At 42.9% G+C, this 25,687-nt stretch overlaps 1 protein-coding gene across 1 annotated transcript in view; it reads right to left on the bottom strand.

Annotated features, from left to right (window-relative positions):
- Positions 1-23,564, bottom strand: part of Dclk2 (doublecortin-like kinase 2) — a 49,220-nt gene extending 25,656 nt beyond the window's left edge. The window contains exons 1-4 of the mRNA XM_013029709.1: positions 23,499-23,564; positions 12,589-12,691; positions 11,623-11,724; positions 5,743-5,837 (exon numbers count right to left, since the gene is read on the bottom strand). Of these exons, the coding sequence (XP_012885163.1) occupies positions 5,743-5,837; positions 11,623-11,724; positions 12,589-12,691; positions 23,499-23,564 (366 nt within the window). The remainder of the gene's footprint in view (positions 1-5,742; positions 5,838-11,622; positions 11,725-12,588; positions 12,692-23,498) is intronic.
- Between the last annotated feature and the right edge of the window lie 2,123 nt (positions 23,565-25,687).

The following is a 25,687-nucleotide window of genomic DNA, read 5'->3' as shown; positions in this document are numbered from 1 at the left end:
TCAGCATGTGTGTGTGTGTGTGTGTGTGTGTGTGTGTGTGTGTGTGTGTAATGCTGGGGTTGTCAGGACCTTGCACTCATTTGCTGGGCAAGCACACTATCACTTGAGCTACATCCCCAACCATTTTCATTTTTATTTATTTTTCAAATAGAGTGTCCAGCCTTGGACCATAATCTTTTTACCTAGTTTGCCACCTTTCCCAGAAATTGGGTGAGATGGTTTTCATTAACTTTTTGCTTCGCTGGCTTTGAACTGTAATCTTCCCAATCTCTAGAATTACAAGGGTAATCCTGCAAGTTGAAGTACCTGGCTGAAGTATCCACAATGAGCTAACACATAGCCCTGGTTGACAATGTCTGGGGAAGAGGTTTCTGAAAGCAACTGTAATTAATTGTCCAGCTACCATGAGTTCTCTGACATTCAAGTTGCCTACAGCCATAGAACAACCTTCCTTTTGCAAGAAAAAGAAACACTTGTGTGGTTTATTGACCAAAAAAAGAGAAAAAGAAAAGATGGCTTCTGATACTAAAGATGAAAAAAGCAACACCACCCAGAAGTACTGTAGATAGTATTTGTGAATAGATTCATGAATAGTTTTGGTGGCTTAGGAATGCATTTAAAAAGAGCAAGCTCTGTCACTCACATACAGTAAGCATCAATGGTGTCACCTGAAATGGTATTTCTGATCATTGGAAGTACTTGAATATGTAAGAAGAGACTTTTTGGGGGGGGCTGGGTTTTTGTCTAGGTATCATGGTTTCCTCCATACATGGCACATGCTGCTAATGGTGGAGACCTCACCATGTGTGTATGCAAGGTGTTGGCTTACTGGACTTCTGCCCGCTAAACATGCATGGCTACACTGTTTGGCAGTCAAGTTTTGCCTATTTCTGGGATGCCAGGCCGGTAGAGCTGCAGCCCCTAGGTTACAAATCCAGGGGTTACTCTCTGGATCTCTGTAAGTCTAGCCACCAGCCAGTGACCTGTACTGTGCTCACATGCTGAATTTCAGGTGGTTCACTTTCACAAATAATGGGACATTCCATGTGTAAATGTGCTATTTCTACTTAAATAAAGTTCTTACAATGGATCCAACTTGTATAATGATTTGTTTGGAAAATCTCTCTCCATCTACACAAAACCAGCTGCAGCTCAGATGAGCCTTAAATCCCTCTAAATACCACACACTCAGTGAGCCTCTGAGCATGCTGGTCCATGTGGAATCTGGTGTTCAAGGTGTAATTTATTATTATTATTATGTGTGTGTGTGTGTGTGTGTGTGGTGTGTGCTAGCATTGACACTTGAATTCAGAGCTTCAAGCTCTTGCTTGGCTTTTTCTGATCAAGGTTGGCACTCTACCACTCGAACTACAGCTCACCTTCTTGTTTTTGCTGGCTAATTATAGACAAGAATCTCACAGTGTGTTGTTGTTTTTTCTGCCTAGGCTGGCTTTGAAATGCGATCCTCAGATCTCAGCCTCCTGAGAAGCTGGGATTACAGGCGTGAGCCATTGGTGCCTAGCCTATGATTTGTTTGGTTAGTCTTCAAAACCTTCATTCTTAGCTTCCTCTTGTTCTTTCCTCGCTTTGCATCTCTTTGCTTCATGTCTAACAAAATCAATTATGTGCGATGATGGAGTTACCATGGGAAATATGGAGGATTCTGGGCCAAGGAAAAGAGCCTAAATGTTCAGTTGCTTTGTACCGAAAATGATTCAGTAGCTTTAAAATATGACAGAGGAGCCAGAGCTTGAGGGACAAGCCAAACTCTCTACGGTCAGCAGCCACTGTGGATTTACATTTCATAGCTTGGAAAAGAAGTTTCCAAGTTCACGAGGTCAAAGAGTTACGTTTCAGCTCTGCCAATCAGGATGAGCTACAGCCTGGGCTTTCATCACACCTTACAAATCTGGACAAGCGTTCACCACCGGCAGACCCAGGAGACCCCATCCGATAAAACATCAGCACACCAGGCGGTTTATCATCTCAAGATGTCGGCTAGCGCTCCACATGGACTTTTTCCTTCCTTCTTTCACCCAACAAGAATGCTCAGAGCAGAGGCCCGCAGCCTCAAACCCAGACATCGCCGGTCACTCTGAAGCCCGAAGTCATGACTGCCTACAGAAAGTCTTCAATTCAGACGCGGATGATGAATGAAAGTTCAGGGAAATGCTTTCTTCATCTATCTGGCAGCCGATGACACATTTAGTACTCTTTATTGCCTCTCTGTCCCCAAGAAAATGCAGTGATTTAAGCAGACGAAGTATTTCTGCAGGGGGGGAGGACTGGGTGAGAGGAAACAGATCACAGGCCAAGGTCAAGGAGAAACGCCGGGAAGACGACGACTCAGAGACCCAGACAAGCTCAGCCTTCAGAGAGGAAAAGAAGAACAGCCAGGGAGAACTCAGACTGAAGAGCAAGAGGACGGGAGAGAGAGACCACAGTGAGGGGGAGGGAAGTCGGTGAGCTTCAGAGAGAGGCTGGGCAGCAGTGGGGTGAGGCACCTCCAGGTGGAAATTGGGGTGGCTGATAGATGAAAATGGAAAGAAGCTGGTGTGGTAGGCAGACTCAGAAATGGCTCCCCGCAAAGCCTCCCTTCTGGATTTTTTTCATGCTCTTCCATAGTTCTCCTCTCATCCCAAAGTGGCTGGGGGAGGAGCCAATCTGACTCCTGACACATTACAGAAGGACGGAGGCCGGCCTCTGAAGTCTGGTCCTAGAATCAGGTGCTTTTGGGCGGTCCTGGCTCTTCAGGATCACTTGGGGGGTGGGGGAGTCAGTCAGGATACCTGGGAACACGAGGAACCCAGGCCCCACACTGACAGCCAGCACTCACCTAACAGTAACAGAAGGAATCACCCTGGAAGTGGAGCCTCCCTTCCCATCAGGCCTCCCGGAAACTGCAGCCCAGTAGATCACACAGCCTAAGCCGCCACCACCCAGCTCTCGGCTTCTAGGAGCCTCACCCACAGGAACGGAGTGAAATAACTCGGATGGTTGTTAAACTGCTAAACTGTGGCACAGTTTCGGTAGTCTTCAAAGACTACCGAGGTTAGTCTTTGGGTTGGAAGATGCATTTGCTGCCCGTCCTGCTTACTCACTGCAACGGGGTCTTACTTCTTTCCCTGGGCTGATGTCAAATCAAGATCCTCCTACTCCCTAACTCCTATGTAGCTGGGATTATAGAGGTGAGCTATTTTAACCAGCACTGGTATCTTTTTCTAAGAGTAAACCAAAGTGGCCCTGAGATTCTATCATCAAGAGAGTAAATGTCATACACACCGCCTTCTTTTTATTTTTAATTCTTTCAGTGGGTCTGTCAGAATATAATTGTCAAAAATGGGATCAAAGAGGGGAAACTGTGACAGAACATCACATTTTTCTTACCTTTCACATCACTTAGCTCAATCCCCCTGAGTAAAACTCAGATGATAAAAACCCAGGGGCCACCCATAGCCGAGTCCCCACACAAAGAGACGTGAGGTTTCCTTGCTCCTGTCAATCCTCTGATGGGTTGGGTAGAGATTACCTATCTCTGGGGCCATTAATGCAACTAGCTAGGATAAATAGTTCCTGCTTGTGAAATGCAGTCTTTCATTGTCAGACATACCCTCGGAATTGATCTTAATAAGCTATTTTAAACAAAGGAAAAGGAAAAGGCATAGCACTAATGCAGAGCAATTATCTGTAATTCTTAATTGGAAATGTCACTGGACGCAATGATCCAAACATGGACAAAGGCTGACCAGAGCATTACAAGGGTACTCAGTACATACAAATGACACGGCTACAAACTGCTGGAAAATAGACACCCCACATTGCTGAGAACTGTAACGAGATGAAATTTCCACAAGGCAGGACCCCTGAGAAAAGCCAATGGCGACAGACCCATGGCTTTGTGGCCCAGCGGATTCCTTTAGCCACTAATAGTTGAGGTAAAATTTGGCAATCTGAAATCAGCCTTCAAGTGAGGAGAGAAGGAATAGACTCTCCAGCTGCTACCTCTGATCCTCCTCCCCCACTCCTCCGCTTCCCTGGTAACTTAGCTGTAATCCTGGCATTTCACAGGTCATGTAAAGTCCATAATCCATATCCAACAAATGGGAGAAAAGCAAATGGAGACTTCCACAGCTGTTCACAATACCTGCAAGAGCTCAGCTGGTAGGCAGGTGGGGCAGGTCACGGAAAGACCACGCCCCTTTAACGGGAAGTTCCTTTGCTCAACAGATGATGCATCTGTTTCTCTTGTAGTAGGAGAAGCAAGCAGGGAGTGCACACGGTGCGCTCTGCGGAGGCTGCTTTCTATAGTCATTAAGCTACACCTCACGTGGAAGAAATACACTTCACCTAATTTTTCAACAACAAGGCACTTTATCATGGGGTTTTAAAGCCCCATGGATCTTCACGCCATAAATATCAGGAAGGGGATGTGTGTCCAGGGTTACTGTGTATTTTCTGGACACAGCAACTTTGTCCAGTCATGAAGCTGTGGTTTCGGCTATTTCCCTCTGTGAGATTTCCAACAAAGCCAAATTTTGTTAGTCATGTTAACATCATGACTCAGAGGAAGATTTTAAAAGAGTTTTGATGGTGTTTTCTCAAGGCTTTTGCCAAGGCCAGTTATCCTGACTGTAATTAGTAAGGTTTTTTTTTTTCCTTTCTTTGTCTGCTTACAAAACAACAACAACAACTGTAGACCTCTCTCCTTCTACTGGTGTCCCTCACCCCACCCGTCTCACTTGATATTTTTATTTTTTGGATGTATTAATTGCACTTTACCATGATATTTTGGATGTGCATATAATATACTTTGCTCAGAACAACCCTCACTATTGCTTTTTCTTGCCCTGCCGTTCCCAGAATCCTCCACTGGTCAACAGCTTTAACAGAGGCTCCTTATACTGTCTTCATACACAGGTGCATTGTATTTTGAAATCATTCACCCTCCATCTTCCCTTTCTCTTCTTCCCTTCCCTTCCTTTTCCTAGGCACTACATGTATGTGTATGTACATATGTGGATGTATATGTAAATCTATTTATGTAGGTGCATGCACACAAGTACATGTTCATGGTTCATGTGGTTTTTAGGCCTACCTACTCATTGTGAGTTAAAATATACAGCATTTGACTTTTTGAAGTTGGCCTCTATTTTATTTAACGTGATGTTCTACCATTCCACCCATTTCCTTTCAAATGACATGATTTTTATCTTCCATGGTATAGACATCCTACCTGCTTTATCCGTTCCTCTGTTGTTGGGTACCTTGGTCTATTCTGCCATTTGGCTAGTATGAAAAGTGCAGCGATAAACATGAGTTTGTTTTCTTCTATCTTGATTTGTACCCCTTTAGATAGGTGCCCAATTGATGAGTTCATAGGTAGTTCCATTTTTTAAAAATCGGTCTATTTCAAAGAATTTCCATACTGAATTCCATAGTGGTTTCACTGGTTTACGTTCTTCCTCAACAGTGTGCAAAAGTTCCTTTTTCCCTACACTCTCACCAGCAATTGTCGTCGACTGATTTCTCAGTGCTTCAAAAAGATACATCTTAGTGTAGTTGTGACTTGTATTTCCAGTTTCTTTATGGCTAAGGACCTGGAACATTCCTTCTTGTATCTATTGGTAAATTTTTAAACTGTACTCATGCCTCCTCCTGCTCCCCCACCAGACAAATAAAACTGTTAAGTTTTAGAATCTGAAATAACAGTCACACAAGTACAACACATGCCCTAATTCATACCTTTGACCCTCTGAAACTTCCTGGGCTGGTTGGAGAAGAGCTGGAGGATTTCGTGGACTTAGGTGTAGAGAGTTGGCTGCTGGGAGTTCCATTAACTAGCCAGGAGACAACAAGAGAGACAGATCATCAACCCCAATGACCAGACTCGGTAAAAAAACAAAACACACAAAGCACATGCATGAGACAGCTCCAAGGGCATTCACGGTCATTGAAAGCTCTAAGCAGATGGCAAGTCAGCAGAAAAGCAGAGATGATATATCTTACTGAGTTACAGACAAAAAACCAAAGTCAGACAGAGAGTGAAATTAACATTATTCTCAGTAATCACTGGCAAACAATGGCATAAGCAAATATATACAACAGTATGGAATTAGAGGTGAGACCTTGTTCATACAATCTGCCTGCCAGAAAAGGTACAGAAGTGACTGGCTGTTATACCTGCTTTGTGATGAAAGTTGTTCTCTAACCTTCAGCATCTTCCAGTACCGCTATCTTGGAGTGCATGCAAACCGATTTGACTCACCAAAATACTCATTTTTTTGTTGTTTTTTGTGTTTTTTTGGCTGGTGCTAGGGCTTGAACTCAGGGCCTGGGCGCTGTCCCTGAGCTTTTATTTTGCTCAGGGCTAATGCTCTACCACTTTGAGCCACAGTGCCACTTTGGTTTTCAGGTGGTTAACTGGAGATAAGAGGTTCACAGACTTTCTTCCCTGGGCTGGCTTTGAACCATGATCCTCAGATCTCAGCCTCCTGAGTAGCTAGGATTACAGGTGTGAGCCATCAGTGCCTACCTGACCAAAATGTTCTATGACTCTCCCAAATTAACTCTGTCATCATCCAAATACATTTCTTTTGTTTGTTTGCATATTCTTTTTTGTTTGGTTTTGGTGGGGAGTACTGAATCTAGAAGCTTATTCATACCAGTCATCTCCTTCCATTTTATTTTCTTCACATCTTAATTAATTAATCAAAATTAATTAATTAATCCAAATTTCCTAGTTATTTATATACCTTCTCCAAACTTCCATAAGTTTTTTCAGCTGAAAGTTCAAATTCAATCCTTCATAAGGAAGAACATGACCCTAGCGTTTAGAAGGTATGGTTAATAAGTAGCATCCTCTGTTGGACAGAATCCCAGTCACATATTTCTGTTATAGCAGGATTCATGCTCATTTCCAATTGTATCACCTATACCTATTTCTACAGCGATTTTGGAACTGAAAGGTAGTCTATGATCAGTATATTATTTCTAATGAATATTTGTAACATCTCTAATTTTAATCTTCTAAATTTTATTCCCAAAGTAGATGAAAACTGCCATTCACTTTTATGGAAAGATGTTTTTTAAACACAAGGGAGCATATGCCTACTGCTTCAGATAATACTGCTAAGAATAGAAAACAAAATGCAGAGGGAAAGGCCATGAATAGGTGACTTGAAATGTGAATGCCAATTCTTGATGGAAGGAAGAAGTTAAAGAAATATTTATAACTCAATAAGTTGCTTTCAAACAGGGATATCCATGTTTATGAATTCTTGTCTATATACTGCTCATTGAAGAATTTGGTAAACCTGACTTTTTCAGTTATTTCTTTTTTTTAAAATTTTTTATTGTGAAAATACCATACATAGGGGTTACAATTACATGGGCAAGGTAATGAGTACATTTCTTATCAAGCATTGTTGCCTCCTCCTTTGTTTCCCTTTCCCATCCCTTCCCATCTCCTCCTCCCTCAGTTATTTCTTAAAGTCAAAAAAAAACTTTAATTTTTCTAACTCTAAACCTCTCACATTATTTAGATTTTTTTTCTCTAACAAATATATGGGGTACTTAGAAGAGTAGTGCAGCAAAAAAAAAAATCACACCATTCATAAGAAACAGAGGGAGGGTATTCCTGTTATTTCTTAAGTTAATTTCAATGAGTTCTGTTTTTAATTAAAAGATGGGGCACAAAAGATTTTTAAGGATGAAACTATGCTGTATGGTACTATAATGGCAGACATACATTATCATTAATTTTCCGGAATCACATACAACATGAAGAAGAGCCTAGTGCAATCTACACATGTGGGGGACTACACCTAAAGCTGCTCTAAAAGCAGTCTCTTAAAAACAGTCTCCTTCAAAGGGATTCCCATGAAAGAAATATTATCGTGGGCAATAAAATACTAAGCTTGCTGAGACAGAATTTCACTTTTTTTTTTTTTTTGGTCAGTTGTGGGGTTTGAACTCTGGGCCTGGGTTCTGTCCCTGAACTCTTCAGTTCAAGGCGAGCACTCTACCACTTGAGCCACTGTGACACTTTTGGTTTTCTGGTGGTTAATTGGAGATAAGAGTCTCATGGACTTTCCTGCCCGGGTTGGCTTTGAACCGTGATCCTCAGATCTCAGCCTCCTGAGTTGCTAGGATGACAGGCGTGAGCCACTGGCACATGGCTTCACTTTTTGTTTTATAAACCGCACCCCACAGGATCATCTGCAGTCACTGGGTCCCAGTCAATCAGCACTGTGGGCTTTCCCTGGTATTCACATAACCCCATTGAGAGCAGAGGCTTTCCTGGACTGGTGCTGGAATGGGGACAGTGATCTTCACATGGCTGTTCCTGACACACACTGTTCTCCCTACAAATCCACCCACTGACTCCGCGTGGTTGCTTAACAAACCTCACTGCCTGCAACACACCTCGTGCCAGTCCCCAAATCCCTCTCGTCTTGAGGAGGGACCAGTCATGGGTGCCTTCTCTGTCTCCAATAGCATTTGGAAGCCCCTGAAAATTGTTCTTGAATAAGAAACCCTAATTCCACTTACTTAGTGGAACTGGCTGAGGGAGGCTGAACGGGACTCTGGGCAGTGTTGGGTGACACCCTTCACCGTGGGCCTCAGCAAGGTAGGCACTGATCATCCAGCATCTCCTCCCATTCTCCTGCCCCTGTTTCCTCCACTGCGCCCTGGCTTCCCTCCTGGCTTCTCGTTTACCTCAAAGGTAAGAAATGAAACTTCGGGGGAGGGGAGGGCCTGTTTTCTTTGAATACTTGAAATTTCTATCGATTTCTAGTCCTTTCTCTCCACCTTACCTCATTCCCGCCCTCCCCAGCGGCCCCCCCCCCCAGGTTTTTAAGATAAGGACTTGTTATATCTCCCAGTTGGCCTTGAACTCCGTGGTTCAATAGCTCTTCCTGACTCAGCAGGGATTATGGGCCTGCAACACTATTCCCAACTCCTTGTAACTTATAAATAGTTATAAATATACCACAGATAATGCAGACTGTAAGAGCAAGTCATGTTCGTGGTAGTGACATCTAACAACCAATCTGCTCCTTCTTGGTGGGCAGGGGATGGGGAGGAGAACAGTACAAAAATAGAATAACATTCTCTAGAATCACAATAAAGTCTCAGCTGTTGATGGAAGAACTGAGCATGCTTTGAACTGCCTTCTTATAACAGCCATTTGCTTTCTGAGATGTGATTTCAAAATATCACAACTTTTACTTCTGAGTTTCAGGCCTACTCCATCTACAGGGATTCTGTTGAACATTTCACACACTGGAATGCTATGGTGTTCCTGAACCAGTCTTTACATACCCCAAATTCAACTTTAAAGGAATTACTTATAGATTTCTTAAGCTCTGTCTTGAAGTGTTGGCTTGAAGGGCAAATATGCAAGTAAAACATTTTTAGTACAGCATGATAACTGTCCTCTTGAACCTCAGGAGAAAAATGTTGAATCAATCAGACCTGATTCTTGAATCTCTCTCCTTTTATTTATTTTACTGATGTTAAAAAGCCTGTAGAACTATCACTTAAAACAAAAGCTAGGAATATGACCAAAACTAAACCTGCCATAAAATACTTCTGGCCATTGTATTCACTCAATTTTCTTACATTAGTTTTCCCAGATTTAAGATAATTTACAGAGAGACTAATACAATTTAAAACCAGGTTGATGGCAGAGGTTTATCTTTAGTTAAAAGCACAGTGCCAACTGTCAAAAATTTAGAGGGCCTGAACATGGAGCCTCAATCTTTATGAAAACAGTCGTGTAAAAACTAAAAGGAGAACAGAGAACAGTGCTGTCTTCTTGTGTGTACAGGAAACACTTCACACTCTTTCTCTGGTCTAGATCATCATAAAAGATTGTGTTTTGTTTTGTGTTTTTGGTGTTTTTTTTTTCTTTTTGTCAGTTGTGGTGCTTGAACTCAGGTTGTTGTCCCTGAGCTTTTTATTGCTCGGGGCTAATGCTCTACCACTCTGAGCCATAGTACCACTTCTGTTTTTCTGGTGGTTAATTGGAGATAAGAGTCTCACAAACTGGAACTGAATGCTGATCCTCAGACCTCAACCTCCAAAGTAACTAGGATTACAGGCATGAGCCATCAGTGCCCGGTCATAAAAGTATTTTGGATTCTAAGTCCTAAACATCCCATGGTCAGGGTAGAGAATAAGGGTAGAAAAGTACTATTGCTTCCATGACCATCTTTGTATTGCTAATATGCTTTATTCTCTTTCAGTAATAGTAAAATTTCCAAAATGTCAACGAGCACCCAGACCTCCCCTTGGGTGATGGTGCGTCCTGGGTCGCTGGGTATCCTGAGCACAGACACAGGCACATGGCAGACTCCCCATGACAACTGTGTCCAATAGAACATTGGACACAAAAGGCTGCCGCACCTGCCCATCACGAAGCATTCCATACTGCACACATGTCTGCTGGATAAGCCAGAAATACTCATGGAAATGGAGCCACAGGAAACAGAAATGCAGTGAGAGACAAGAACAGAAACCCAGCAGCGCAACCAAGCCATAAGGATGCTGGCTCACCTGGGGATTTGGCTGTAGAATAGGCACTGGAGTGGCCAGCCCTCTTTACTGTACACACGCAAATGCACAGAGCAAGAGAGACAGTAAGGAGAGTGGTTATTCAGCAGGTTGAAATGCGCACACAAAGAGAAGGGTAAACATCCTGTCCTGGACAGGGGGGGCAGGGTGCCACCAAAGGGACCTCAGCGGAGGTGCTGTGTCCACAGAAGTCTGTGTAGAGCCTGATGTCTGCACTGGTGCTGCTTTGCCTGAGCCAGACTCTCCACCTGGGTTTTCACAACTCTCCTCATTACTATAAATAGTCACAGAGCACCAATACACTGAGATATTCATTGATACTTTAATGATAAAAAATGTCAAAGCTTCTAAATGATGACAAAGCAATAAGCTTCAGACCTGAAAGGCAATAAATGGTGAGTCTGACTCTTAAAACAGACTAGTTTTGAGCAATAAGCATTGCTGCTATATTATTCTTGATGAAGAAATGGCCAGAGGAAGCCTTCAAGCGCGCGTGCGTGCGTGTGTGTGTGTGTGTGTGTGTGTGTGTGTTTCACATCAATAAGAGATAATGCTAAGAAAATGAATATTCACAATCACTTAGCACGAAATTCAAAAGGCAGTATGACAGTGGTCAAAACGTGAACCAATTCTAGGTGAAAACCCGGAGGACATTAGTAAAGAAGCAATCCTCTAAAAACATGCATCAGCACAAAACTCTAAGAGTCTCACAAAAGACTTAACACTTTTGGAAAACAAAGCTAACATTTGGTTTTTGTTGGTCTTTTTTTTTCAGTTCAATAAATATTATTTTATACGATCAGAGGCACATTGGCCTTGCGCCTTTCTGCTCCTCCCCGAAGCGTCTCCTCCTTTCGTCTCACTAGGTGTGAATGGCTAGAAACATTTGGTTTCAAAAATTGTACCATGTAGACCCTGCAAGCACCGGAGCCTGCTCATGCTGTCTAAAACTACTTCCTACATTTAAAGAAACGGAGGCAGGACCTGCCCCTTGTATGACCGTCTGTTTTTTTGTGTGTGTGTTTTTCTGTGTGTGTTAACTACCTGAAGCCGGAGACTTGCTGCGGCGAGAGGGCCCAGGACTTTTGGATCCAGAATATTTAACAGCTGAGGATCGAGAATAAGAGGACTTCAGGATGCGGCACTCTGCAAAGGAAGAAAAGTGTGGCAGTAAATAAAGCAAAAGGCACGCAACTCATTGTAAATAACTGTTTATTGCCTACAGGTTTGCTATTGTCAACTCTTTTTTTTTTGGCCCAGGAAACAAAAGCAAAAAGGGCATGAGGCATGGCTCAAGGAGTAGAGCACTTGCCTGAGTTTGAATCCCAGGGCTGTCAAACAAAATAATAGAATTCTGACATGATTGTGAATGTTAGGAGCGATGTAAACCATACTTGACAGGTAAATATATATGTCAGTCAGCCTTAACCTCATAAGAATAAGAAAAAGCATATTCACATAGATAGCCTAAAAGGACACTGCACAGGGCCACTTCAGTGGAACTGATCTTAGTCTCTCCATTTGTTTCTTAGTTTTCTGAAACAGAGTCTCACCATGGAACCCAAGCTGGCTTCCAATTCTCTACCTCAGCTTCCAAGTAGCTGAGGCTACAGATATGGATCACTGTTCTTGGCTCATCTTTCTCCAATCTATCAGAGCTCTTAACATGTCCCAACTTACTAAAGCCCAAGCCCAAGCCAGGCGCCAGTGGCTCTTGTCTGTAATCCTAGCCACTCAGGAGGCTGAGATCTGAGGATTGCAATTTGAAGTCAGCCTAGGCAGAAAGGTCCATGGGACTCTTACCTCCCATTAACCACTATAAAACCAGAAGTAGATGGACTTGTGGCCCAAGAGGTAGAGCCTGAGAGAAAAAGCTAAAGGACGACACTCAAGCCCTGAGTGCAAGTTCCAATACTAGCACACATGCACACACGCACACATGCACGCAGAGAGAAATTCATCCAGGCTTTTATTTCCAGGGTCACAAAGATGGTCAATGAATGGCCTTACCACTGTGGTCCAGGACAAAGTCATCTTGGGCGTAACGGAATTTCTCAGGTCCACATGCAATGAAAACGTCATCATCACCAAAGAAATCTTGCAAACAAGTAACCTAACATGAAGAAAAAGGTAAATCACATGCAAGAAATTAGAGACATTAGAAATGAAACAAGACACTTGGCAAAATCAAATACATTGTCAGGTGTCCCCTATGATACAGGTGGACCACACCCCCTTCCCAAGCACTCTACCTTCACAAAGCCCCCCCCCCACGTAAGCGCGCGCGCACGAACGCACGCACGCACACACGTGCATGGGCTCTGAAATCAGAACAACAGAACAAAGGACAAGTGAGGTCAGGACATCCCCAGGCAAGGCTAAGGAGCTGTTTTCTTGAGGCTGTGGTGGATAGAAGCTCCTGCTCTAGATTCAGCCTTCTCTGCCCTTCCTCCTCTTAGCAGCTCCGCTCTCCCAGCCCTGTGACCTTGAGTGTGACCGCATGGAGTCACGGATTGCTGTGCAGATTGGCAGATGAAAACTGCCCACGGCCAAGTATCAACATGTCCAAGGTGCTAACTATCACCATCGCCATTGGGGCAGTCCTGGGAAAGGATGGCCAAGACACTAGGGGAAGGCTTCGGCCTCTTCTGTGACTCTGCATCCACACGTTCAGTGTGCATTTCATGCTCTGTTTGCCAAAAGCTCTCTCCATTCTGCATCAGCATCAGAACCAAACCCGACCCAGGAAGCTGGTCCACGCACTACCCCTCTCTCCCCGCCCTATGAGTGTTCTGCATCTTCCAGACTTGGCACCCAGGCAGGTTTCACCTGCACCCGTTGTCAGGGGTTGGATAAGAATTCTTCTGGGAAAAATGACTCCTCCATTACCAATAGTAAAGTTTTTTTTTGTTTTAACTTGCCCTTATACCAATCAATGTCAGCACTTCCTTATTTCTTTCTCGGCCCTACTTAGCATCTTTTTGGGAAAAAAGAAATCTGAGTCTTGCGACTGCTAGGAGACAATGTGCTCACAAGAAGGCGGCATCTAGACACAGCACAGGGGACTCAGGTCACTGATGGAGTTTTTGGCAACACCAAAAGCTGACTGCCTAGTTAGGAAGGGGAATGGGTGTCGATGTCCATTTCTTCAAATGCTCATCAAGCAAGATATGACTTCTGTACCAAGCCTGGAACTCAGCTCGGTCCCGGTGTAGGAAGTTTTCCAGAAGAGTCCTCTGTGCCTCCACTCTGTGGAGCTCACTTCTCTGCTCTCAAGATAAGTTAGCAGTGAGTGTGGGAGTCATGCTGTCTCCTTTCTCCCCCAGCCCCTCACGGCCGGTTCCTCTGAGCCTCTGAGTCCCCATCTGTACTGTCACACACCTTCTCTCTGGGCTGGCTCAGGTCCTCTCACCCCCAGCCTTCCACTCCACCCTCACCCCCAATGCCCAAGCCCCACTCCCCCACCATACCACACACCAGCCACCAGCCACAGTGGCTTGAATAAGAGCAAAGTCATGGCAAGACAGAACCTAGTGGCTCATGCCTGTAATCCAGGCTGTTCGTGAGGCTGAGATCTTAAGATTTTAATTTGAAAGCCAGCCTGGGCAGACAAATCCAAGAGACTGTCCACTACCAGCAAAAAGCTGGAAGTGGAGGTATGGCTCAAATAGTAGAACATCAGCCTTGAGCAAAAAAGGCGATGGAGAGCATGAAACCCTGAGTAAACCTAAGTACTGGAATGTACTCCCCCCCCCCATACACACTTATAACAGAAGACAGTGGCACGGCAGATCTCCACCCAGCCCTTCCTCCTCTGCAATGCTATTTCTTCCATTCACTCCTCCACCATGTCAAGACTACGCTGGGCTCCTACCTGCGTAGGAGATGGTGGGTTTATTAAACTTTTATTGAGACATGACTCATCAACCTTTTTTAGTATGTTCAGAGTTGTGCAACCATGACCTCAATCCAGTTTCTGATGTCTTCCTTGCTCAAGAAAGGAGCTCTATGTCCACTAGTGGTCACTGCCCATGGCCTCTCTTCCTTATCACAATCTGCTTTTTGTCTGTAGAGCTGCCCAGTCTAGATACTGCACATACACTAAATCACAGAGCATGTGGCTTCTTTCATTTTGCATGCCTTTAAGATTCACTGTGGTTGTAGTGAATATCCTTTACTCCTTTCTGTGGCTGAGTAATATTCCGTGGAATGGATTTACCACATTTCTTTTCTAAGATGGACATGTGAGTAGATTCCACTTCAGTCCTGGCTTTTGCCACCATGCATCTGTCTCTCACCTGGAATCCCACAGTTCATCTTTTAGTTACAGTTCTTATGCACTTTACTTAGTTTTACTGTCAAATTTGAAGTCGATCTTACATTTTGAACTATCTTATTTTTATATACATGTATTCAATAAATGGTTTGAACTCAGAGATTTACTTCCTTGTTAAGTCAAACAGTGGTTTACTAGTTTAATGGAACTTTTTTAGGAAAGAAAAATATTTGTTTTTGCAATCGTGGGAAAAAAAACCACAGTTGAAATGTCTAAGCTATACCTGAATGAATAACTCTTTGGAAAAACAACCTTTGATTATATTCCAAAGAATATTTCAAGTCAGATATGGTAGTTCACACTTGTAACCCCAGCAACATGCAATGAAGGGACCAGAGGGACCACAGTCCAAGGCAGTCCATGCAAAAACATATCAAGTCATCATGTCACTCAGTGAGCCAGGAATGGTGGAGCACTATTGCAATCCCAGCTGTGCAGAGGCTGTAGTAGGTGGATCATAGTCTCAGCTAAGCCCTGAGCAGAAACATCAGAAGGCCCCACCTGAGAAAAACAACTAAAACAAAAATAGAGATGGCTCATGTAGTAGAGAATCTGCCTAGCAAGTGTTGAGGCCCTAAGGCCAAACCCTAGTACTGCAAAAAATGAACAGATAAAGATGTCTGTCTTGCTCTGACTGAATCAGTTTCTCATCACTGAATGCATATTTGGTTACTTAAGTAACCAAATCAGACTTTCAGTTAGGTTCAGCTGTTCCTGAATTTGACATCTCTTTTTCTTTTTTTTTTTTCCGGGTCCAGTCATGAGGCCTGATTTCTGGGCCTGGGCGCTGTCCCTCAGCTCTTCAGCTCAAGGCTAGCACCCTACCACTTGAGCCACAGTGCCACTTCAGGCTTTTTTCTTTTTTCTTATGTGGTGCTGAGGAATCAAACCCAGGGTCTCATGCATGCAAGGCAAGTGCTCTACCACTGAGCCACCTTCCCAGCCCATCTTTTTCTTTTTTTCTTTTTTTGGTCGGTTGTGGGCTTTGAACTCTGGGCCTGGGCGCTGTCCCTCAGCTCTTCAGCTCAAGGCTAGCCCTCTACCACTTGAGCAACAGTGCCACTTCTGGGTTTTTCAGCTTATGTGATGCTGAGGAATCAAACCTAGGGCCTCATGCATTCAAGGCAAGCGCTCTACCACTGAGCTACCTTTCCAGCCCTGAATTCAACATTTCTTAAGAAATATTACCAAGTGGCCAGGAGCCAGTGGCTCGGGCCCATTCCCATCCATTGTTTGTGTTGGGATTTTTGTGTTTTTCTTTTCTAAACTTGGGGACAGGTTCCCTGATGGCTTTCTGTTTTCTCTACGAAGTAGGAAGCAGTTGTTGGCCGAGGGAGGGGTTGGGGTGGGGCAGGTTTGAGAGAGAAAAGTATGGGGTACAATCTGGCTGGGTCCAGGAGGGACTGACAGGGGAGGGGGTGGAATGCACCTCCAAACAGCGCTGAAGGACACTGGAGGCCATCAGAACTTGTGCACAGAAGTCTGCACTTCTCACACTAGAAAGAAGTTGGCCAATCATAGGAAGTTTTAGAAAAAAAAAATCAAACCTTTTTACCTCAGAATTGTTCGCATTTCAAAGGGTTGCATCTAACCAGGCAATGGAAGAGAACTGATACAATGCAGAGGACATTAAAAAAATAAATCAAAGCTTTTGTGGGCTGCATTGAGCAGCCATGAGAACAAGACATCTCTTTGTATTTCTTCTGGCTTGACACAGGAGACCTCAGACCCAGCTGAGAGGTGGGATGGGACTGGACAGGCTTAGCTTGGGGGAGGAGGGATGGGAGGAGTCCTGAGCTGGGAGGGGCCTGAAGCCTGTGTGTCCCAGGACAGGTGGCATAGGAAAACCAGCGGTGGTACCTTGACTACTGATCTTCATGTATATAATTATAAATGAATTCTATAATTCATTTATAACTACTTGTGCTTATTGATTGATGGGCATGTTCTAGCTCCCACAAATGAGGAAATTGAGAAAAATAAGGAAAGGAGCGGATGGAAGCGGTGGTGAAAATGTGGAAGAGGTAACACTGACCAAGATGCACTGTATATGTAAATGACTTGGTGGAGTAGCAGAAGAATTCACTACATAACCCAAAAATTAGAAAGAGTGAGGAAAGGGGCAGGCTGGGTGGGCTGGGTGAGATGTGGCAGGGGTGATGTTGATCAAGAGGCATTGCATTCATAAACTGTTTTATTGAATGGCAACCCCTTTGTATAAGTAAAGATAATAAAAATATTTATAACCGAGAGAAAATGAAACCCAAACATATGGACAGGAACCCATAATAACCAGGAATGGCTGGGAATTAACTTTCTCTCTACCATTACTAGTGTCAAATACAAGTCTCTGTGGTTTTTCCACAAAGTAGACAGAGTAATAATCATCATAGCACTCCCCGGGGTGACTGAACTGTAAATCTAAACACACTAGAAACAGAAGAGAGATGGAAGGTGATGATTCAAAGCGAATGGAACTCAATATCCGGAGAGAGAACGCGCTGACCTCAGTGGTTTCCACTTTCATCACACAGAACTCGTGTGTGTTATTACCTGCACACAGTGTCTGGCCCAGGCCGCATTCACTGGGCCCAGGCTTTTTCTGGAAGGAAGCCAAGCACCCCACTGCTGAGTCCTCCCTGTCTCTCTCACTCTGCCCCCAGTCCCAGAATCCTGGGCTCTGACAGTTGAGGCTCAGTTTCTCACACTTAATCCTTGGAGATCAAATGGAATTGACCCATCTGCAAAATGGACAGGAAACAAAATCCCATTCAATCCCTGAGGATTAAGGGTGATCTCGTGAGAAAGCTTTTGGAACTTGTTATTTCAGCTTTATTAACTCATGACCTCAAATACTTAATTTTTTTTTACCTACTGGATAATTCTTTTCCAGCAGTATAAATGAACAAAAAGTGCATGCTCCTATGTAAGTCAATGTGTTAGATATTTTCTCAGACAACATTCCACTGATAGCCTTCACTCACAGCTGGAAAAATTGAGCTAAATCTTTAGGATCTCAGAAATTCTATACAGAAATGCAATTCATGCAATTCATGTCTATCGAAATGTTTATATGCATACATTAAAGAATAGATTCTGTCAAAAAGCCCTTAGAATAATTATAAGATGGAGAAGGAGGATTTGCCTTCGATTTGATATTAAAGAAAGCATCAGTTTATAATTCTACCCATAAACTACATGCAAACCTAACAATATTCCAAAGTATGCGAACAGACAAGCAACTGCTAAGAAATCCATCTTATTTTCACACTGAGATTGTATCTTGCTAATAGGAGACTTCTTTAGTACAATGCAGTCATTAGATTTCACAAGTACATGGGGTTATATATTTTAATTGCTTTTAGTAGTGCTCCCAACTTAGCTTTATCTTAGAGAAGTGAAATGTCTGATGAAATACTCCAGGGGCTAACATAAACTGTCACCAAACTGAAACCACATTAGTTAGCTTTTGTACAGTCATTCTAACATCAAATGGCAGCTACACACCAGGCATAAACACAACACAAGTGACACACAGCCTAATGGAAGACAGGGACAAGAAACACTAACAGTTACACTAACAATTACTGTTCAAAATGCCACAGCAGTGTGAAAAAGCTGTGACAAAACACCTTGAATAATTATGGGAAGAAAGGAGTACAGAGACCGTACAAAACTGGTTTTAAGGTTGCGGGAAAAGGTATCTGTTTGAAGGCCTTGATTCGCTTCTAAATTCTTTCTTCAATGCAAGAAACAGTTAATTCTCCCAGAATCTCATTGGGAATAGTAAGTAGATGGCTTGTGAAAGAAAGCTAGATACACAAGGGGCAAGTAATATTTTGGCTCAGGTGCAAAATTAAGGCTATCAGCAGAATCGAATGGAGAAACTTCCAGCAGAGAAATAAAGTATCTACAGGGACATGTCTACACTTTCTAAATTAATGGGAGCCATTTACAATAGTAATCCTTCTATCCTACAGTAGACAGATTAATTAGGTCAGGGTGAATAGGTGCCAGCCAGAAGTTCAGTACTAGTTCTTAGTAGCTTGCCACACTACTTTATTTTTCTTTCCTTATTTGGTGTCTGTTAAAGGATCTCTCTCTCTCTCTCTCTCTCTCTCTCTCTCTTTCTCTCTCTCTCTCTTTCTGGTAGGTTTGAAGCCTAACAAAAATACTAGGCATATATTAGGGGTATAATAAGGATTCCCCTTAAAACAAAAAAGTGTAGGTGACAGAGATATAATCCTCACAGGACACTTAAATTCTGAGTCAGAAAAAGTTACAGTCAGTCTCCATTTCCTGACTGCTGCAGTTTGTATGTCTGAATGGTATACATGTTACAGGCTTGGCCCCTAAGGAGGTGGTGGAACCTTTAGGAGGCTGGGCTTGGTGGGAGTCTTTAGGCCATTGTGGGTGTGACCCTGATGGGGATTGTGAGGTCATCCTTCCGGCCCATGCTTCTGCTAATGGTGTGCTACCTTACCACAGGCCCAAAGCAACAGAAACAACGTTTAAATTGTTTTCTTCTCTAAAAACAGCTTATTTATATTTTAGGAGACTACTTGTAAAAAGTCAAGTTTTTCTCAAAAGGAAAACAAAACAAAACAAAAAGAAACACTCTGGTGTGTGTGTGTGTGTGTGTGTGTGTGTGTGTGTGTGTGTGTTTATTGGTTGTGGAGCTTGAACTCAGGGCCTGGGTTGTTTTTCGTTCAAGGCTAACACTCCACCATTTGAGCCAAAATCCACTTCCAGCTTTTTGATGATTGATTGGACTTTGCTGCCCAAGCTGGCTTTGAGCCAGAATCCTCAGATCTCAGCCTCCTAAGTAGCTAGAATAACATATGAGCTACCAGCACTCAGCAGACATACTTCTTTCTTTGTGTGTGTGTGTGTATGTGTGTGTGTATGTGTGTGTGTGTGTGTGCTGGTCCTGGGGCTTCAGTATGATTTTGCTCAAGTTTCAGCTTCGTATGTCCTCAAAGAATCTTTGACACTTCCCCAAATCTGGCTGTCCCCTTCATCTTCTGCACTTCACCTAGCATAGATGTCAGCACTGACAGAATTGTCTGGTTTTGTGCCTGGATCTCTCACTGGACTGTGAACTTCACAAATACAATGTCATCATCTTGTTCATGATCATAATTCCAGCACATTCCAGAGCCCCCCCACCCCCCTCCCCCGCCCCTGGCATGGAGGGCTTGCTTAATACATTGGTGTTGAATAAATCACGATGGAAATGCCTGGAGCCTACTTCTTCCCCTTCTCTAGAGGCTCTGTCTGGTTCTTTCTGTGATTTCCTAGCCACACATTAGCATGCACGTTCATCCCAGTTAGCAGGTTTATGTTTGCTTTCTATCCCAAGGTAACTTATGAGGCCAAGCCAATCCTATAGCATTTCGTAGAAGGCATTCAGCAACTACTTCATTGATCAAAATGTTGGCCCTAGACATCTTACTATCTTCCTAGATACTAATCTTACCACCTGAATGCCCTTTCAAAAATTAAGTTTTATTATGGGGTGAAAAATGTTGTTGTAAAATTTATTACTACAGCTAGAACGCGATGTGATTTGCCATCACCCCAGCTGTGAGATGCTATTTGGAGAACTGAGTTTGCGTGACATGAGGGTCTCCTGAGATACTCCTGAGCATGCTGAAATATTCCACAGCATCAGCAAAATGCAAAGGAGAAATCCTCAGGGCTCAGTGAGAGACTTGCCTAAATTGGGATCAACTTAATCTAAACATTTTTAGCACTTTGAAATATTCACTTTGTGGACCAAAGATCACATTCTAAAGAAAAAAATAATAGGATGATGGAGATTAGGAGTATAAAACATATCAGAATGTTCTATGCAGCTTTCTTTTCATTTTTACTGTCTTACAGAGAGACCCAAACTCTGTACCCCTTCCTGAAATTAAATTAAATGCTTTTATTATCAGAGTTAAGCTCAAAAAGTTGTCTCTACTACAGTCTCTTTAAAAAAAAAAAACCAGCAAGTATTTATAGCTTACTTTTAAAAAGATTTAAAGGAAGTCAGAAAGAGAATCCAATAGTGGCTTTTATCTACAACTAAAATTACTGTACAGATGCAGGTTTTGGAAGTGCTGAGGTTTGAACCTGGGCTATTAGATGGGCATAAGCTGTGCTCTACCACTGAGCCATAGCACAACCATTTTTTGCGCTGGTTATTCCTAGATAAGGTCTTGCTTTTTCCCCAGACTGTGCCTGGAGTGTGGTCCTAGCTCACACCTCTCTTTTCGCCATCAGCAAGGGTAACAGGCTCAGACCACCACACCCAGCTTCCGCTGAGATAGCATCTTTCAAGGTTTTTTTTTTTTTTTTTTGCCCAGGTTAGCCTGGAATCCCAACCTTTACAATCTTAGCCTCATGAGTAGTTGGTACAACAGGAGAAAGCCACCTGGCCCAGTTTTATTTTTTAGTGATTAAGAAGGAGTCTCCCAAACATTTTTTTTGGGGGGGGAGGCTGGAATAGCCTTGAGTTGTGATCCTCTCAATCTCAGCCTCTTGAGTAGCCAGGGTTATAGGCATAAGCTACTACATCGGATTGTTATATAGGTTTTCAATGTAATTGTGTTGGTTAAAAAAAAAACACCTTTGATTCTTCTTTAAAAAATTAGCTTACAAGTCAGAAAATGCCAAGAGAACTGCATTTAGTTTAGTGCCTAAGAAAATATTCGACCATTACAAGATTTTTCTGTCACGGAAGCACATAGAAATACAACTTTACTGTTTTGTGGTTGTTACTTACTTCATCAGCACACATGAATAGCACATGGGTATTTTTTGGTGAGAATTCCATAGATGTGTGCAGTGTAGGCCCTCTCCCTCACATTTGGTGGGTCTCATTATATATGTTTATGTGTGTATGTGTATGTATAGATGTGCATCTGTGTGTTTATGTACATATGTAGCATGCATAATCCTCTATACCCTCAGCCCCTCCTTTTTAAGGATGTCAGGAAAATACAAACAAACACAATTTTAACTTAGAGGACGAACCATAGAGCTGCCTAAGCTATTATCTTTAATTCTATTATTGATAAATAGATTACCCACCTAAGAAAGCAGATCAACTTCACTGTAATGAAGATCCTTCTTCACACACACACACACACACACACACACACACACACACACACACACACACACCTTCGAATCAATTCTATTACTAGAATAGAAGCTCTGCTTACAATGAAACGGCAGGGCTGGGGGAGTAACTCAGTGGTAGAGCGCTTGCCTGGCATGCAGGAGACCATACATTTGATTGCCACCATTGTGAAACAGAAAAGGTGAAGAAACAAAAAGGTAAAGTCATTGGGTCTTTCCAAAATGCTAGGAACCACCACCAGAAAGGCAAATTCACAGGTCAGTAAGCAGGGTCTAGCATTTTCCCCATTTCTTTATCATGGGGCCAAGAATAAAATTAGCATAAATAGCCTGCTTTGTTCCCTTTCAAAGTTGGCTGGCTTACAGGAAAGCAAGGACCCCCATCCACAGCAAGAAGAAAGCTACTCAGAATAGCAATGCTTTTCTGTTTCCTGTAAATCCATTCAGCCAGGCACTCAGACTGTAGTTGCCATGGAAATGGAGCTGAAGCTCAAAGAAGACAGCTTTTACAGTAAAAGGCTCCTTGGTGGCACCTGCAGACCGCGCTTTACATTTACTTTGCTGCTATTAACAAAACAAAACAAAACTGGACCTAATCATTGTGGTCTGACTGTGGTTGTCTCATAATGATGGCTTTTCACCAACCAAGATGAATCAGAGTCTTGAGACTAAAGATTTGGTTTCTGAACATGTTTTATCCATAAGATGAAAAGATGTTAACATTTTAGAGCCACTTAGCTACCAAACGTATTATGAGAGGAGAGGGTCATTTCCAAATGGCCACCTCCTGAATTCCTACAGGAAAGGTGTTCTTGGTTTTGTTTTGTTTTGCTTTTTGGTGGGGGGAGAGGGGAGGCGGGCTTTCTCTTAAGGGAAGCCAAAGCCAAGAATTCAAGCAGGGGATTCAGAAGAGATCCAGTAAGTCAGCCATCACGAATGCCTTCCACACCCTTGGATGCTCAGGAGCCGGGGGGGGAAAGGGGTCCAAGTAGACGTAACTGGACTGTAGATACATTGATACTCCCCCTAGGAGGTAGCCATTTCTAAGTAATAAACAGAAAGGGGGAACCATTAAGTGTTTCAGAAAAGGCAGCTGAAAAACCAAAGCATGAAATGGCCATTTTTTTCCTAATCCAGAAATTAATTTCTAAGATTAAAATCTGGATTGTCCCAACCCAAAATAAAAAGGAAAAAGAAAAACTACAGAACATAAACTGTCCACACATTTTCTACATTATAAATGTCATTTACATGTGCATTTCATTTGGAAGGAGAGATGCTGGCTCCGGCCAGCGCCATCTTGGTCACATGGTGGAGGCAACCATGTCTCCCCTCCCAGGGGAGGGCACGCCTTTATTCCTAGAGACAGGGCCAGGGACTTGGACACTAGGTTACTGGACCTGCCAGTCTTGCGTCATGAATGCTCAAACTCCCTGTGACTCTGCCTCCTGACCTGACCGTATTTAGGTCTGGACCAGCTCAGGTACCAGGACACCATGCTACGTGTCTTCATGTCCATGTCTCCTGGCTCTCCTTCGGTCCACGTGGAGTCCCACCTCAGCTCTCCATGGGAGCTGATCTGAGTTGTTGGTACTGTTTTTCTGCTCTTTCTTTTCTCTTCGGCTCTCATGGCTCAGTTTTCTAACAGTGTTAAGTGCACTCGAGGGGCTGCAGATCTTTGTAATAGGAATGTATCTGCAGACCACCGGCAAGCCAAATTTGACCTCTCAAAACATGGCTTCTCTGTTTTCTCGCTATACAATTTAACTTCTACCACTTCCTCATGAAGGACATACGTAAGTTTTCCACTTTATAGAGCAAATGCTTCAAGAGACTCAGAAAAGCCACACCACTTGCTCTAAGTCCCACAGCCAGGCAAGAGTAGTTTGAGATTTGAACCCAGGTAGACTTGCACCATACTTTGAACTTGACCACATACTATCTTCCTAAAGAAAACATTAACGATGTGATTTATAACCTTTGAGAAAACTTAAAAAAGGTCTTTTGAAGATAGTCAGAAGTTTTTATATTTGTATAAAACACAAACAATTTGACCATTTTCCCATACCTTACTTTTATGAAGAAAATGAATGGCAGGTACGCAATCTTCTATCAAAGATTTTGTTTTTTAAAGGATCAACTTCTAAGTAATGTTATAAGGTCAGTACAAGTTCAGGCTAACCTCAGACACCTGAGGGAATACTGAGTGTGTTCTGAAATCGATATCTTCAAACAAATTGGCTAACTCTATTAAAACAAATTACAAACACAAGTTATGATCATATGAACTTGGAAGAGGATCCCACTTGCTTTCAGATTGGAAACTCCAAGAGCATAAATATGCATTACTAAATATTATAACCTGTATGTTTTTTTAAAATAAAGGCAGAACCTGTACCATTTTTTTCAGGATCTGATTCTGTGCACATAAGAATCAAGATTAGTCCACATTTGGGCTAATTTGACATATGGTAATCATGTGGTGAGAACACTTGGAATCAAGACTAAGACATTAAGTTAAATGGAAAAAATTCAGTCCATCCTATACTCATTCTGGAAACCCCAATTCCTAAGTACAACAGCAAACACTTCTACTATGTCCTCTTAGAGTTAGGTATTTATGCTTCTGGAAAATATCACTATACATAAAAGGATCATGTCCACTACTGTGGGTTTCGTTGGATTTTTTTTTGTCTCTTAATAAATTTTTTTTCCTTCTCCCTTGACATCATGCTTTGAACATTTTTGTATCAAAAGATCACCCGACCTCCAATTGAACTGATTCTCTGCTGATAATTCCATCTAAACATGCCATGGGCTTGTTAGGGAGAAACAACATTTCAAGTTCAGGAAACTCAAGTGTGCAATAACAATAAACTGTGCCAAGACAGAGGAGGCTCAAGACTGTAATCATAGCTACTTGAGAGGCAGAGGTTGGGGGATCATGAGTTGAGGCTAGCCTGGGTAAAAGGGAGCTTGTGAAACTCCATCTCCACCAGTGGCTGGGTGTGGTAGTGTGTGTCTGTCATCCCATGACACAAGGAAGCCCAAATAGGAGGATCACAGACTGGGTCAGCCTGGTCATGTAAGTGACACTCCACCGTGAAAACAATGCAAAGAGGGCCGGGTGCATGGCTCCAGTTATGGAGTGGCTGTATAGCAAGTGGGAGGCCCTGAGTTTAATTCCCAATACCTCCCCTAAGGAAAAGAAAGACTGAATGAGGACTCGAGGCATTTGATTAGGAGGAAAGAAACAAACGTTGCTACCCAAATGTCACACTACCTAAGGACACATTTCCCTCTGTTCCCTTCTCAGTTGTAAGTTATGATCCAACCAGATGAGCAGGTTAGAGCCGAGTCTGAAATAAGGAGTAGTATTGTACCATAGAAAAGGTAAGCTCTGCTTTCTCTAGGCTCATCTGTGTGCATGAGAGGAGTCAACATTCGCTTTTTCAAACCGGCGTAAATCCTACAATCCTACAAGTGCAGATGGGGATGAAGGTCCCATTTCTGTAGTGAATGAATTCCTGAGTAAATTGCATGCCTGTGGCTACTCTGAAAGGTGAGCATGCCACTTATTTGAATTATTAATGGCAACATTTTGAAAGTGATAGTGGCTGAGACACATATCACAATCAAATC

The sequence above is a fragment of the Dipodomys ordii genome, unplaced genomic scaffold, assembly GCF_000151885.1.
Source record: "Dipodomys ordii isolate 6190 unplaced genomic scaffold, Dord_2.0 Scaffold122, whole genome shotgun sequence".
Taxonomy (NCBI): domain Eukaryota; kingdom Metazoa; phylum Chordata; class Mammalia; order Rodentia; family Heteromyidae; genus Dipodomys; species Dipodomys ordii.
Note: the sequence above shows the minus strand (reverse complement) of the source record. Positions and strands in the feature narration are given on the sequence as shown.